The sequence below is a fragment of the Vipera ursinii genome, assembly GCF_947247035.1.
Source record: "Vipera ursinii genome assembly, chromosome: 8".
Classification (NCBI taxonomy): domain Eukaryota; kingdom Metazoa; phylum Chordata; class Lepidosauria; order Squamata; family Viperidae; genus Vipera; species Vipera ursinii.
In genome coordinates, this window is record NC_139519.1 from 18921507 (window position 1) to 18937529 (window position 16023).

General features: G+C 41.0%; 1 protein-coding gene across 1 annotated transcript in view; it reads right to left on the minus strand.

The window, feature by feature from the left end:
• ETS1 (ETS proto-oncogene 1, transcription factor) overlaps window positions 1-16023 on the minus strand; it is a 62116-nt gene that overhangs the window by 17355 nt on the left and 28738 nt on the right. Inside the window, exons 2-5 of the mRNA XM_083368622.1 lie at window positions 7539-7658; window positions 6692-6892; window positions 1998-2075; window positions 1334-1582 (exon numbers count right to left, since the gene is read on the minus strand). Coding sequence (XP_083224748.1) covers window positions 1334-1582; window positions 1998-2075; window positions 6692-6892; window positions 7539-7658 — 648 coding nt within the window. The remainder of the gene's footprint in view (window positions 1-1333; window positions 1583-1997; window positions 2076-6691; window positions 6893-7538; window positions 7659-16023) is intronic.

Below are 16023 nucleotides of genomic sequence, written 5' to 3' on the forward strand. Positions count from 1 at the left end.
GGCTGATCTCAAAAGAGCTCAACAAGGTCAGTTAGACCAGGATAATACTTGGATGGGAAAACATGAAAAGGGTGTTGGCTACATTGGAAAAAATTTTTAAAAAAATAAATCCTAGAAGGCAAACCACTTCCAAATATTTGCCAAGAAAAGTAGATGGATGTTTCCAGACATCTTTCCATTTTTAAACTGTGTGTGATATGTGAGCTTAGCTACTGTGGCTTGATCACAGTGTGAACTCAACTAACTGTAACATATTCCAAAAACCTTGGTCAAATCATAGCTTTAAGTCAGGGGTCTTCAAACGTGGCCCTTTTATGACTTGTGGAATTCAAGTCCCAGAATTCCACAAGTCATAAAAGGGCCAAGTTTGAAGACCCCTGCTTTAAGTGACATAAAATCCCTGCCAGTATTGTGACTAGACACCAATAGCTGAGCTGTGGTTTGTTCATTGGTTTGTTGGTTTTTGTGCTGGGGAAAAAATAGCCCAAAAGGCTGAATTGGTAACATATTATGGAAAAAAATAAAATCATCTCAACCCCACTGTAAAGTATAGGCAGGGGTGTCTTGGAATCAGAACTAGGGCAAAGAACAATGTCAAGTCCAATTTATTATTGAACAAGAAAATCTGTCATAGGTCTGGGGTATATATTAAAGGTATGATGGGGGTGAGGATGGATTGATAGGTATGTACATGTTTGAAGCCAAGTCATTCATCCCAATCTGCAATAGTGTCCTCATTTGAGTCAGAAGTTACAACAAATATGTTCCCCCCTGAATTTTGACACAATACAGTCCACCTTGTCAGGGTGGCTACTATGACCGTTGCAAGAAATTTTGTCAATAGCCTTTGCCAGTTCCAGATTCCTCAAGATGTCTTGGACTATGACTTCCAGAGTTAGTAGCTGGGGAAGACTAGGTTAGAAAACTTCTCCCGTAGTGACCTTAGGCATACTATACCATCTTTTAGAAAAAGTTACTAGCAAGAACAATAGTAGTAGCACTTAAACGTATATACCTCCCTGTAATGCTTTACAGCACTCTTTGGGTGGTTTACAGTGTCAATATCTTGCCCCCAACAATCTGGGACCTCATTTTATCGACCTTAGAAAGGTGGAAGTCTGAATCAATCTTGAGCTCCATTAGGACTGAACTCCAGACTGTGGGCAGAGTTAGCTGGCAATACTGCACTCTAACCACTAAGCCACCAGGGCTCATTAAAGGCTCACCAGCAGAATGCAACCATGAACTCTATCTGAAGAAGTTGTTGGCAATACCAGGAATGGAACAGATGGCCTAAATAAAGAGGCCTTTATTATCTATTGGTCTACACTACCTCGGCTGGCACGCCCCATGCACATGTTATCCGGTGTTACGACTTCCTGTTTGATTGTGAAGTAGTCTGTTGGCAAGGAGTCCATCTGCACTGGGTCACGAAGAATGACTGATGGGTACTCATTCTCGTATTTGAGAGATAGGAGCTCCTCGGAGCTGATTGGATGAAGAGTCTGGTAGGACTCTGTGATGAAGCTGGGCTCAGAAAACTCTGATGGAGGCACACACTGGGCATGCTCAATGCCATAACCTGCAAGGAGAAAAATGATGTGAAGTGGTGATCCAGGTTTTTAGGGACCTGCAGAAGGACACAAGTAATGGGAGGGAGGGAGGGAGGGAGGGAGGGAGGGAGGGAGATGAGAGAGAGAGAGAGAGAGAAAGAGAGAGAGAGAGAGAGAGAGAGAGAGAGAGAGAGAGAGAAAGAAAGAAAGAAAGAAAGAAAGAAAGAAAGAAAGAAAGAAAGGAAGGAAGGAAGGAAGGAGAGAGAGAGAGAGAGAAAGAAAGAAAGAAAGAAAGAAAGAAAGAAAGAAAGAAAGAAAGAAAGAAGAAAAGAAAAGAAAAGAAAAGAAAAGAAAAGAAAAGAAAAGAAAAGAAAAGAAAAGAAAAGAAAAGAAAAGAAAAGAAAAGAAAAGAAAAGAAAAGAAAAGAAAAGGAATTAGACTTACTAATGAAGTAGTCGGATGTATAGCGAGATTCTGGATAGGCAGTATTTATTCCATTTGCTGGATATGGCTTGATCTCTTCTATATGAAATAAATGAAAGGGAATATCTCAATTATTCACCAACAATACAACTGGTGTGTGTGTGTTTGTGTGTGTGCGTGTGTGTGTGTGTGTGTGTGTAATTTTCCTGAATGCCAAACATTATGCAATTTTCTTATGTTACTTTAGAAGAGCCTGTTAAGAAACTGTGACGGATGCAAAGTCATCACACACCATGGTGATGAGTATGTCAAACGGGCACATGAAGAAAAAAGTTATGGAAACACTGTTGAACATTGAAAGTGGTAGTTACCAAGAAATCTGTTATGAAAATGCAAGATGTGAACCATAAAGGCATGAATCCCTGTGGAGTCCAGTGGTGTGCATGTAAGCATGGCTTTCCATGACACAAACATCTGTATTAAAATTTGTATTTCCAAGACTTTACCTATGTGGCATTTATTGTTTTAAACAGCTTGAAGGTTCTGACTGCAATAAGGATAGCAGACTGGTGCAGTCAATATAGTTTGAGCACAGTTCCCATAATCACCAGCCATATGCCAAGCTGGCTAATGAAAGCTAAACATGAGAATTGTCCTCCTTAAGTTCTATTCAACAAATGTTGATATAGTTACATGCCTTACAGTTGTGTAACAGGATTTTTCCTCATTTTTTTTATCAGACTAAGAAAGCTGTTTGTAGCTGGCAGCTACATCTTCTGAGTAAGCCCTTTGGCACGGTCTAGTCATATTGCAAAATGACTGAATATTTTATTTATTTATTTTGGTTTAATTTGACGGTTATTCCAAACTGTGAATAAGGAAAGCATCATACTCCAGTGCAAGGAAATCAAGTCGTTATTCATCTGCTTGTTAACGAATTTCATGGAGGGAAAACCGCCATCTGCCAATTTGATGAGTTCCCTTTCTACCCACCTTACCTAAATCGTTTATGAAGACATTGAAGAGAACTAAGACAGAACCTTGGGATACCCCGCTGCTTACTTCCCTCCATGTAATTTGTTAGCCAACCAACAGAATAACAAAATTCTGTTATTCAGCAGGAGGATCCCGAGGAATTGGGGGGGGGGAATCTAGAAAAAGATCTCAGTGGTCTATGTGGCCCACAAGCTCCTGTGCTCAATATCAGCTTGACTAAGCCAGATTATACTGAGCAGCATGTCCTAGTGCCATAACTTCAAAAACATTTGCGGAAGCAAACGCAAAGAACTGCATGGTCAAAGTAATCAAGATGGCCAGGATCAAACATTCTGCCCTGACCTGATTACTTTTACGATCAGCCTTCTGACACGCTTAGCTATTTCAAAACATTTCAGTCACAGGTGACTCACCTACCACAGGCTGTCTAACAGAGACAGAAAAGGCATCAGGCAAGGACATATATTCTGACATATATTTCAGAATACTCAAAATTAATTCCTTTCCCTTCCCCTTGCCCTAAAGTAAACTCTTGTCCCTCAGAGTCAGCAGTGCCCTCTCGTTGACTACAAAGCTGGTGACCTCTCTAAGAACTATAACCTGGCTTATTCCCTTCCCTGTGTTTATCTATCTGCGGTTTGGCAGATGTGTCCAGGAGGAGGTAGGTTTCCTGGTGGGTCAAAACTAGTCAGTGAATATGGGACCATAGGACTGAAAGATGACTATGAAGGAGGAAGGACTTCCTTTAACCTTAGCACCTTCATGACAATTTACCCAACAGTCATGCTTTATACCTGGGGTATCCAACCTTGGCAACTTTAAGCCTGGCTGACTGGGGAATTCTGGGAGTCCACAAGTCTTAAAGTTGCCAAGGTTGGACACCTCTGCTTTAGACAATCTTCATCTCAGTAGTCATACAGAATAGCTATCAGATGCATATGATAACTTCCCCTTTCTAGTTTTGCAAATAGAAGTAGAAAGTGAAAACTGTTTTTCAACCTCTTTCAGCCACTGTATATAACTAGCTATTTGGAAGGTACCTAACAAATGCTCAATTTTCTGGATCTCAGTAAATGGACTTCGCATACAACAGACCAAGTTCCATTACAATTTAGGTAAGGACACATTTACACAAATCCTTTAACTTGCATTATTTCCCTAATGTCATTATGCAAAATTTGGTTAGTTGCATAATGATACAGATAATGCATTGCCACAGTGATGCACTGTTCAATTTCTCAGATTACGCGGAATAATCAACATGGTCTTCCTCCAAATAATCCATTAAAACAAGGTTTCACTCCATGTTTCCAGATCTTTATTTAGCAAAAGGATTCCTTGTTTTCTAGAACTCAAGTCTTAATCAACTTTTGCCAATATCTCCAGCTTAAAAACAATTGGCTAATTTGAGTGCTGTTTTCATGTTATTTCCTAGACTGTTGTTCAATTCTAAGGAGATGCCACCCCCCACTAACTCCCATGCAAATAAATAAAAACAGGTATCAAAGCCACAACACGCATTGCCTAGTATTTAGCAATAGCAATTGCAATTAGACTTATATATTGCTTCATAGTGCTTTACCACCCTTCTCTAAGCAGTTTACAAAGTCAGCATCTTGCCCCCAACAAGTTTGCTCAGCACAACAAAACATGTGCAAACTGAAATCTCTATGCTCTGCATGCATCTTGTTCTGTTATTCAACTCTCTCTCATACTGTGTGGTCGCCACACTGTAAAAAAAGATGTTGAGACTCTGGAAAGAGTGCAGAGAAGAGCAACAAAGTTGATCAGGGGACTGGGGGCTAAAACACACAAAGAACGGTTGCTGGAATTGGATATTTAATGAAGAGGAGGACGAGGGGGGACATGATAGCAGTCTTCCAATATCTCAGGGGCTGCCCCAAAGAAGAGGGAGTCAAGCTATTCTCCAAAGCACCTGAAGGCAGGACAGGAAGCGACAGATGGAAACTAATCAAGGAGAGAAGCAACCTAGAAGTAAGGAGAAATTTCCTGACAGTGAGAACAATTAATCAGTGGAACGATTTGCCTCCAGAAGCGGTGAATGCTCCAACACTGGAAGTTTTTAAGAAGAAACTGGACAGCCATTTGTCTGGAATGGTATAGGGTTTCCTGCCTGAGCAGGGGGTTGGACTAGAAGACCTCCAAGGTCCCTTCCAACTCTGTATTCATTGAAACCTGTTGGGCATGAAGAGGGAACAGAAAAGAGCCACACCTTTGTTCCAACAACGAAGGAGAAGAGAAGCTATCCATCTTTTACATCCAAGCATGTTTACTTTCAGAAAGCCACAAAAGGTGGAAACATCCCCTACCTTTTTAGTGGATTTCATGGAATAGACGAAACTGTCCCAACCCACTGTTTCCTCCCAAAATGGAATAATAAGCACCTGCCTCTACCTATTACCGAAGCCTCCAAAATGGTTTGCAAACATCTTAGTGGTACCCTCTATTTACAAATGGTTTCACCTTATTATTCAAGACTGAATGCCACTCTGTTACTTTTTAAAGCTTATCCAGGATAGTCCAGGAATAGCTGATGCTTTCCCATTATTTTTGGAAAAAGGAGGTGCCAGAAACACAGCTTTGCCCTTATAAACTGTGTGCAGTTTATAAAGGCCTTTCTACGAACTTGGTTCACTGGCATATTTTCCCCACAGGCTCCAAGGAGAATAAGATTTGGCAGGTATTTGGCAAGGAACTGGATGCTGGTAAACTATATGCATACTGGAAAATCCCACCCATTAAAGCACAGCACAGACACACTTCCTATCCGTGGCTATAGAGCTGTTCTCTTTGTTTGTATACAGTGACTCCTCTTTTTAATAGCTTAAGCACATTGATGGAAAAGCTACTAAAAAGATTTTGTGCAGGAATACTCAGCTACAGATAGGAGAAAGGTATAATTTAACCACAGAACTTGGGTCTGAAATGTGTAAACTAAGTTAGCAATCTGATAAGCCGCTGTGGCACTGTGCAGTCTTGCAGAGTTGAACTCGCATCCTAGTCCAGCATTTCTCAACCTCAGGAACTTTAAGATGAGTGGATGTCAAATTCCAGAATCCCCCACCCTCCCCGCAGCCAACATGGGGATGCCCTAGGGAGGGGATGAGAGATATCTCTTTGGGATTCGACGGCTAGAATCCATAGTTTTTGTGTTAAATCAACTCATAATGTAGACTGTGGTTGTCCAACTTTTTGGCTTGCCTGGGCTGCATTGAACGAAGAGGAATTGTCTTGGGCCACATATAAAATACCGTATATAATATAGTTAATGTATATAAGTAATAAAAATATAGAAAACCAAAAAATGTTATCTCATAAGCCACATTACTAGCTGTCCAGGGCCACATGTGGTCCATGAGTTGCAAGTTGGACACATCTTATGTAAACAGTTCCTAAACAAATACAATCTCTCTTAAGGCAATTTCCTATGTTCCCCAAAATATATAAAGATAATACTACCTTTAACAATATATGGGTAAGGGCAAGCTGCTTTGTAACTAAACTTTTCCAAAAATATTCAGTAGAAGATGCGGTATATTTATATCTCTGAGAAACAACTAAACCTGATAAAGTGAGGCAGAACCAGGAAGATTGATTCTGCAGTGGGATATTCAGGAACTCAAACAAACTTGTGCAGTCTTCCAATACAGTCCTGATCAAGGCAACCAAGGTCTTTATTGGTGGTCGTCATATATTACCTTTCTGCAGCATCTCCAGATGTTCCCAAAGAATGTCTCCTACAAAGTCTGGTGCTAATTCAAGGAAGCAGTCCTTCCCTAGAGCACACAGGGCAGCTCCATTCATGCAGAACTTCTGGAAATCCACATCCTTCAGACTGAACTCATTCATGGCCCACATAATCCAGTCCCGTACATGAGTTTCTGTCCATTGGTGAGGATCTGCATGAGGAAACCACAGATAAAAAGAGGTAGTGGGTGGGTGGCATTTTGTATGCAGTTTACAGCATTCTATTGGGGAAGGCTGCAAGACCTCTGCTAGACTGAATTATTGGCCCTTGTATCTCTCTCAGCAAAAAATCATACTGAATTCTCTCCACTGTTGATAATCCAGTGAGAAGTAAGCTTTTTCCAATATGCCGGCAGAATTGCCAGAGACCTCTTGTGGTTTGGTAAATAAATAAGAGATCTCCAGCAGTTTTTATCTAAGCTGGCTAGCAGCTAGATATTATTCAGAAGTTCTTTGGATGATCAGATATTGGAAACCATCACCAGGATATATTAATTGCAATTTTGCCCAGTCTACAGGTAGCCCTTGACTTATGACTGGTTGATTCTCAACTGTTTGAAGTTTGACCTCTGAGGAACTCTATGCCCTGGGAGCTACAACATATCCATAAATGATACAACTGCTACCCTTATGTTCCAAATGCTATGCAGTGTTCAAACTGCTTTCTATATACTAAATGAAAACAGAATTACATAGAAGGGGCTCTAGAATACATTCCACCAACCCATTCAACTAGCACCTGTTTTGAAACCACACAATCTTGTAGCAGGTTTGCACAAGTCAGCCCTTGTGACTTACCTTTGGGTATTCCCAGTCGTTGCTGCTCTTTTGTGAAACCACTGAACGTGGCTTTCAATGCCTGAGACATCATTTCTTTGCTGCTTGGAGTTAACAAAGGCACATCTGCACATTCCATATCTAAAAGACAGAGATGAGAAACAGGAACATCAGTGGATACAAGTTATATGAATGGTGGAAGGATCAGGGAACGGAAGTCATAGCACTGACTTCAATAGGCCCAACATCTTTTTCCTGGCTAGAACACTACTCAATGGGCAAATCTAAGTTGACTAGAAGATAATATTCCACGAACAGCCAATGGAAGTGGACTGTATGAGGCCATTTTTGAGTTGCTGCTCTTTGGTTTTGATTTTATAAAGATATATAGAATTGAAGAGTAGGCATTAAGTCTCCTTTGGTCAAGTGCCAAAATCAAGAAAGACACGTTGAGATTCTTTATGTTGAGTTTTCTTTAGGGTCTCTTACCTATAGACAGAAATCTTGCCAAACTAAAACAGTCCATTTGCACAATAAAAGATAAACTCTGGGAGGTACGATAATTATGATAAGGCAAACTACACTTATCTCAGTAAGCTGACCCAAAATGTGTATGGCTACACATTTTCATGGCCATGAAATCCTCATTTAAAGTAAGGGGGTTAGGGTGAGGACGGAGAGCGTCACGTAGATAGGAAGATTTCTTTTCTATCCATGTTTGTGATATTTTGTTTGATAGTCTACTAAGATACACAGTTTTGCTTGTTATCTTTCTGCAGACCTCACGAAGACCGTTTTTGGTGGGATATTTAGGAGCAAATGCCAATGGGAACTATAGCCAAGCTATTGGAGAATGAGCAACAGATTCCAAACACTGTTTAAAAATGTCATTGGGATATTTAGAGGATTTTATTAGCAAAGCTCTGGAGAAATAAACACACTCTGCCATCCATCTTCTGCTCAAAGATAACACCAAGAGAAAGTGTCCTGCACACTCTCCCCCCCTACTTTTAAGCAGCTTGTTGGGTTTTAATGATGGGCTTAGCATGCTTGGTGGGTAAGAAAAACGACCACCCACCAAAAAGCTGAATCACCTTTGCAGCCTGGTCAGAGGGCAGCTGGGTTGCTCTTTGGCTATGGGAGAGTGACTCAGGCACAGCTTGGAGAGATGGGAGAAGCCAATCCTGAGACTTGTTTGGCTGTTGACCAACTTCAAATGCAAAAAGAAGCACATGTGCACAGCAGACCTTGAGAAACACACCAGGAAATAGGCCCGCAGGGCAACGCGCTTCACATGCCCTTAAACCAGGGGTTCCCAACCGGGGGTGCGAGACAATATTCCAGAGGGCGCGAAAACTTGGGTTTTCAAAAGGAGAGTGTATATGCATAATTCGTTGCCATTATTTTGAACTTTTGTTCAAAGCATTCTAGGGCTGCTACCTGAGCTACAGTTATTTGCCACTACTGCAAACTGACAAATAATATTTGATGAATTTGGCTGGGTTAACATGAGATACACAAGCATAAATGCTGTGGTTCATGCATACTACTAAACAATAAGCCATAGTTTATAAACCACCAATGGTTGGTTTTACATAAAATGGCCTGCTTCGTACATTGTGCTTATCCGTGATATTTAATTTGTTCAATACTGCAAAATTTGTTTGCTGCACACAGTTATGGTGTAACTTCCCAACTGGCTGGGTTTACACTTGATGCTACATTATGGCTTAACTGGGGTTTTGTGAATAAACCATAATTGACTGAGTTTACATAAATCTAAACCATCCAAACCACATTTTGGCTTAGCATAGTATTTGGACCAGGGATAAAAAAAAGTATGCTATTATACTACAAAGATCGTTGAATATCTATACTGCGAATTCAATATAAAATTTCAGACTTCCTAATTATTCCTACATCTCTTTCCTTGATATCTCTTATAAAGTTTATGGTTCAGTGTGACATGTCTCACATAAAAAAAAGGGCTACATGTTTTCCTGAAATAATTTTGTTAAATATTTTGCTATCATTTATAAACAAGTTGTCTCTGCTAAGAGTTTCTCTTTACTTTCAGCGTTTTAATTACGCTCTTCTCAAATGTTTTCTCCAAATTTATTTCAGCTCAAGTGCTAGGAAGCATTTTTTTTACATTTCCTTTGCCCAACTAGCATCTATTAAAAGAAATAAAATCATTCTTGCCAAATGTTGTTCCCAGATTTAATTTCTAAAACGAGATCTGCCTTTTTGAACATCAATCAATCAATTAAGATGAGAATTTGCAAACCAAGTAGAAGTAAGGGTAAAGGTAAAGGTTCCCCCGCACATGTGTGCTAGTCATTTCCAACTCTAGGGCCAGTGCTCATCTCCGTTTCAAAGCCGAAGAGCCAGCGCTTGTCCGAGGACGTCTCCGTGGTCATGTGGCCGGCATGACTAGACGCCAAAGGCGCACGGAACGCTGTTACCTTCCCACCGTAGTGGTCCCTATTTTTCTACTTGCATTTTACGTGCTTTCGAACTGCTAGGTGGGCAGAAGCTGGGACGAGGAACAGGCGCTCACTCTGTTACGCGGCACTCGGGATTCGACCCGCCAAACTGCCGACCTTCTGATCGACAAGCTCAGCGTCCTAACCCCCTGAGCCACCGCGTCCCTAGAAGTAAGGGTAGGTGACTTCAACCCTATGTTTAATTACAATTACTTCCAAGTAAACATGTCTTGGATTCAGTTGCATAATCGGTTCTTCACGTCAACATATAACAGCACACAATGTCTTATAGCATAAACTCAACTATGCTGACTCAGAAATAAACTTTATTTCAATGGAATTTACTTCTAAATATATTTTGGATTGCAGCTGTAAAGAGACAAGTCTGATGTCTTGCTTTAAACTCAGACGGATAGATGGATAAATGATAGATAGATAGATAGATAGATAGATAGATAGATAGATAGATAGATAGATAGATAGATAGATAGATAGATAGATAGATGTAAATGGAAGTAATGTTCACTTAAAATTGATACTTGTTTTGTTCAGGATGACAAGAGCTTGCAGCATCCAGTCCTGATCCAAGTTCAGTAACACATGAATTGCTCTCTCTTTAGCAAGATTCCAGCACCAGGTCTCCCTAAACAGATACTACTCCAACCCAGCATGCAGTCCAAACAGCTCAAGTTTCACTCATGATCAACAAAACACAGCTAGCAGTATAATGTGTGGGTTGTTGTTGTTGTTGTTTTTGCAATATGAAGAACAAGCACAAATAACCCCACAGGTGTTGATTTCAAAAGAGAAAACTAAGGCTTGCTTAACTGAGGAAACACAGCTAACTGTTTCCAGGCTACATTTTACAGAATTACCAGAGTTTAATATACATTTAGTACAGGCTGATATTATACAGCAGACATCAAATGTCACCTTACATAATTAACATAATAATCAAATAGTTCTTTCATTACATGAAATCATGCTTTGAATAAAGTAAAAGTAGTTGGATTAACATAATGCATAACATGCTAGGCTGGGCATCAAGGTATATACCAATTAGTGTCCTAAGATATAGCTTATTCAGCTATGTTAGTAAGTCATCACACAATATATTAAACCCAAACCAAATATAGGTAAAGGTAAAGGTTCCCCCGCACATGCGTGCTAGTCGTTTCCAACTCTAGGGGCCGGTGCTCATCTCCGTTTCAAAGCTGAAGAGCCAGCGCTTGTCCGAGGACGTCTCCGTGGTCATGTGGCCGGCATGACTAGATGCCAAAGGCGCACGGAACGCTGTTACCTTCCCACCGTAGTGGTCCCTATTTTTCTACTTGCATTTTACGTGCTTTCGAACTGCTAGGTGGGCAGAAGCTGGGATGAGTAACAGGCGCTCACTCTGCTACGCGGCACTCGAGATTCGACCCACCAAACTGCCGACCTTCTGATCGACAAGCTCAGTGTCCTAACCCACTGAGTTTAATATAAGGTATGAGCGCATATTCAATGGATCAGAGTCATCTTTTGAAGACCATAAACCCCAAAAGCTCTCAAAGATTTATTTTCTCAAACAGAACATTGCTTTTCTTTTATTTTCTTTCTTTTTTTGTCAACTTAATATGCTTATGTGTAAGAATTTCATGCTAGGTACCTTGAACGAGGCAGGGACCCCGCTGTTCTCCATATTGTAGTTTGGCAAGTTCAAAAATTGCTCAAGGCTAACTTCCAACATGGTTTATGACTGAGCATTCCTCATGTCTGTTCCATTTTCACTATGATTGCTGAGTTGCCGTTCACTTGTGGAGGACCATATTTTCATCACCACTACTTTACAACAGCATCCCAACCCAAATCATGGCAATTTAAGTAGCATTTAAAGCTCGTTTATACATGTGACAGTAATAAGTGGAGACATTCCTCTCCATCTTGCTTTATATAAACTTCAAGTCCCAAGTCCCAGTTGTTCCTCATGAAAAATCCCTTCTGCTATAGAGGAAGCTCTATAGTACCTTACACAGTAGCAAGGCCAAAATTGATGTCTGGCTAGGGCTGGTCACAACAGAAGTTGGCTGACCTGGGCAGCTCTTCCTGTCTGAAGATCTGATGGATAACCACTAAGGTCAGGGATCAAGCTCCCTATTGACTTCAAGAGAAGCAAAAAGTCACTCTTACCAACACTTCACTCCCTGTAGCCATATCTACTAACTCTTAAGCCATCAGAAAAAGACACCTGATAGCATGGAAGACTAAAGCAAAGAACTCTGTGGCTAGATGCACATATCAGGTTAAGCCATAAAATGGTTTGCTTGGTTTGGGCTTTCCATGTTGTATGAACCCATCAACTGGGCTTCGTAACTCATGAGTTATTAATATTATAGGGATGGCTGAAGTTCCCACATCTGAAAATGACTAAGGTTGGGAAACACTGTCCTAGAGAGAAGTTAAGTTAGCTTAGATCAGTTGCACATGAGACTAGCCAACAATGCATTTGATCGTAAAGACTGGCATGCTGGCAGGGGAATTCTGGGAGTCCCAGAAGTCCACAAGTCTTAAGAGTTGGCAAGGTTGAACGCTCCTGACCTTGAGGGGCCCCCATCATCTGTATCCTTCCATGAGGGAGATGGGCTGATTCAAAATGAGAGAGAGGGAGGGAGGGAGGGAGGGAGATGTAGATGGAAAGGGGGAGAGAGAGAGAGAGGGAGAGAGGGAGACAAAGAGGGAGACAGAGAGAAAGAGGGAGAGGGAGATGGAAAGGGGGAGATGGAGAGGAGAGGAGAGAGAGGGGGGAGAGAGAGGGAGACAGAGAGGGAGGGAGAAGAGAAGAGGGAGAGGAGAGAGAGAGAGAGGGAGGGAGAGATTGGGAGGGAGATGAAAAGAGGGAGAGAGAGAGGGAGGGGGAGATGGAGAGGACAGAGAGGGAGAGAGGGAGAGAGGGAGGGAGGGAGGGATATTGCCTCACCTCACCTTAGAAAAATATTGTCCAGGTGAAAAATATCCATGTTAAGATCTGGGGGGGGGTTGTTAGGGGTGAAGATGGTAAGGAGGGAGAAAATACATTTGGGCAGATGAACCTAGCTGAGCCCCCCCCCCCCACACACACACACACAATTCCATTTATTTAGGCAGGATTCACTGAAATTTGTCTGCACTTTTGAACTGTTTTCACAAAGGCCTGACTCTCACTCCCACGCAGGAAACAAGAGCCAATATGAGCCTGTTTCAATTAGGGCTCTCTCAGCATTCACACAGTTAGGAGAGGGAGGTGGGAGTAAGGGAGGCGAAGGAGCATCCAGATGTTCATTTTAAAAAAGAAAAGAAAAGAAAAGAAATGGGTACATTTATACAGACACCCCACAGAATATCAAGGATTGCCTTTACACCGTTTAAATGTCCCCCGTTGAAGCTTGCTAACTTTCCCTACTAGATCCACTTCTGTGCACCTTGGGTGGCAACTTAAATACACACAACAGAAGACTTTTTTCTGCCACCATGTGCAGCATTCATAGAATCATAATCACATGGTTGGAAGGGATCTCAGAGGACCTCTAATCCAACCCTCTGCCCAAGGCAGGAGTCATTATTCCTTCCCAGGCAAATATTTGCCCAATCTTTTCTTGCAAAACTCCAGTGATGGAGCATATAACTAATTGTGCCGAACAATTGAAACAAATAGATCTGGAAGGGACCTTGGTGGTCTTCCAATCCAGGCCCCTGCTCAAGCAGGAGGTCCTAAACCATCTCAGTCAGATGATTGTCCAGTCTCTTTTTAAAAACTTCCAGCGATGGAGTGCCCATGATTTTGGGTGGCAAGCTGTTCCACTGGTTGATTGTCCTCACTTCTCCTTAATTCCAGATTGCTTCTCTCTTTGATCAGTTTCTAACCAATGTTTCTCGTCCTTCCCTCTGGTGCTTTGGAGAATAATTTGACCCTCTCTTCCTTGTGGCAGCCCCTCAGATACTGGAATACTGCTATCATGTCTCCCCTATTTCTTCTTTTCTTGAGACTAGCCAAACCCAAATTCTGCAGCCGTTCTTCGTACGTTTTGGTCTCCAGGCCTTTGATCATCTTAGTTGCTCTTCTCTGAATTTGGGTTACTCAAAATACAAACCACCCCTATTGTTTCAACCAAGTGTTATTTTCTTTATGAACCTGTATTTCCACTGTATTTCATTCAGTGTTCAAAACAATCCTGTGGTTAAGCTGAAAAGGAGAAGGGTTATCTAAAGCTATTCACAAGTAGCTTCACTGTAGCACATTGGGTTGTCTAAGCTATTGCTTCTATCAGCAAGGTGTGAGTGATAAATAATCCACAAGTGGTTTGCATAGTACACCAGGCATACATCCTGGTTTACAAACCACACTGGCTGGTTCTCCACAAAATGCTAAACCAGAACCAAGTGCTTTATGGCTTAATGTAAGATCTAATAACTGACAGTTGTACCACTAACTCCCATGAATGTCCTCGTACATTTGGTGTTCCTATTGTATCCACGATGTTCTTCTAAAAATATGAGTATTTCATACATTTAGAAATCCATCAATATGAAAAACAGCAAAGAGCAGGTCATTTTTCACCTGGGCTGCATAGGGGAACTTTGGGGTTGAATTCACGTTTTTGCTCCAGAGCTACAAAAAACATTATTATTTAGCAACAGCAAATCAAGTGATTAATCTGGGAAATATTTCACTTTCCAATTCCATGGCGTTTAGAAGCAAGTTGAATATAGCTAACTTCCATAAGGATTACTGTTCAGTAATTTAATTTCAACTAATCTGATTTGAAGATTTAGTGTCAATGAGCAACTAACTCAACAGAACTATTGTCAAGCCTGCATGTTCCTGTTAGCATCTTTCACCTGGGTGTCAACTGAACAAAATTAAACCAATACCTTATTATCAATATGATACAACACTGTGGGAAAAAATATACAGAAGGATAGTATTACTCATGATTAAACATTTCGCTATAACCATGACCATATAACAAGAAAAATAGGGGGGGGGGGAAACCAGGCAATAACATTTCTTCAATTTTGAAATGTTTATTCTCTATACATAGGGGTTTTAAAAAAAGAATAGCATCTCTGAAGATTGGATGAATTATGTTCACATAAACATCTTTTTAGGAGCTCCAAATTAATCTATTAAGATCCAAAGCAGTTTGCATGTAAAATACATCTTTGATCTCTTCTAACAGAAGGCTGTCCTTCTACCATTTTTTGCAGCTGGCAAATGATCCAGCCTTCCCTTCCCTTAAGCAATGCGCGATTTAGTGTGGGATGTGAAAGGATATAGCTTGCTTCACTTACAAAGCCTAAACCATGATTGGAAGCCACACTGGCTGGCTTTATATGTCCAAAGGCAAAACCGAATAAATCATATGATGGTTTATTTGTCAGTGTAAACCAGGCTTTTTGCTTGATTCAGTAAGCCAGGGGTAACCCCTGTCTGATAACCCTTAGCATCATGTGCAAACCATAACCGTGGGAAGAAGGATCAGTGCTAAATGCCTGTGATTCTTCTTAGCACTAACACAGTCAATGGCATTTGCCAAACTTACTTAAAGCCGTCGCTACACTTTCAAGCTGTTCTAAGGATGGGCAGGTTTTCTTGAAATTCCTGGTACTTGCGTATCAAGTCATTCTTGGTATAAACTTCAAACTTCCTCCGTCTCCTTTCTCCACCGCCACCCAACTTCCCATAAGATAACTTGCTCTAATCCTCACTCTAAACTTTGCCAAAGAGCTATAATCCTTCCCCAAAGAATAAAATGAAAAGGAAGAAGGAATGATCAGCTAAACTTCTAACAGATTCCAAGGGCAGACTGAAAGGAGGATAAATGTAAATAAGACTCAAGAAAGAAATAGGATACATTAGACACCAAACAATCCTTTTAGAAGACAAGGTTTTTGAACTGTAGGGCGAATATTGCCCCTCAGCAAAACCCCAGAAGTGGTTTAACTTCCATGATTCCTTTAAAAAAAACGGGCTGAATTGTTTCACTGGGGAACTAGAGAAACCA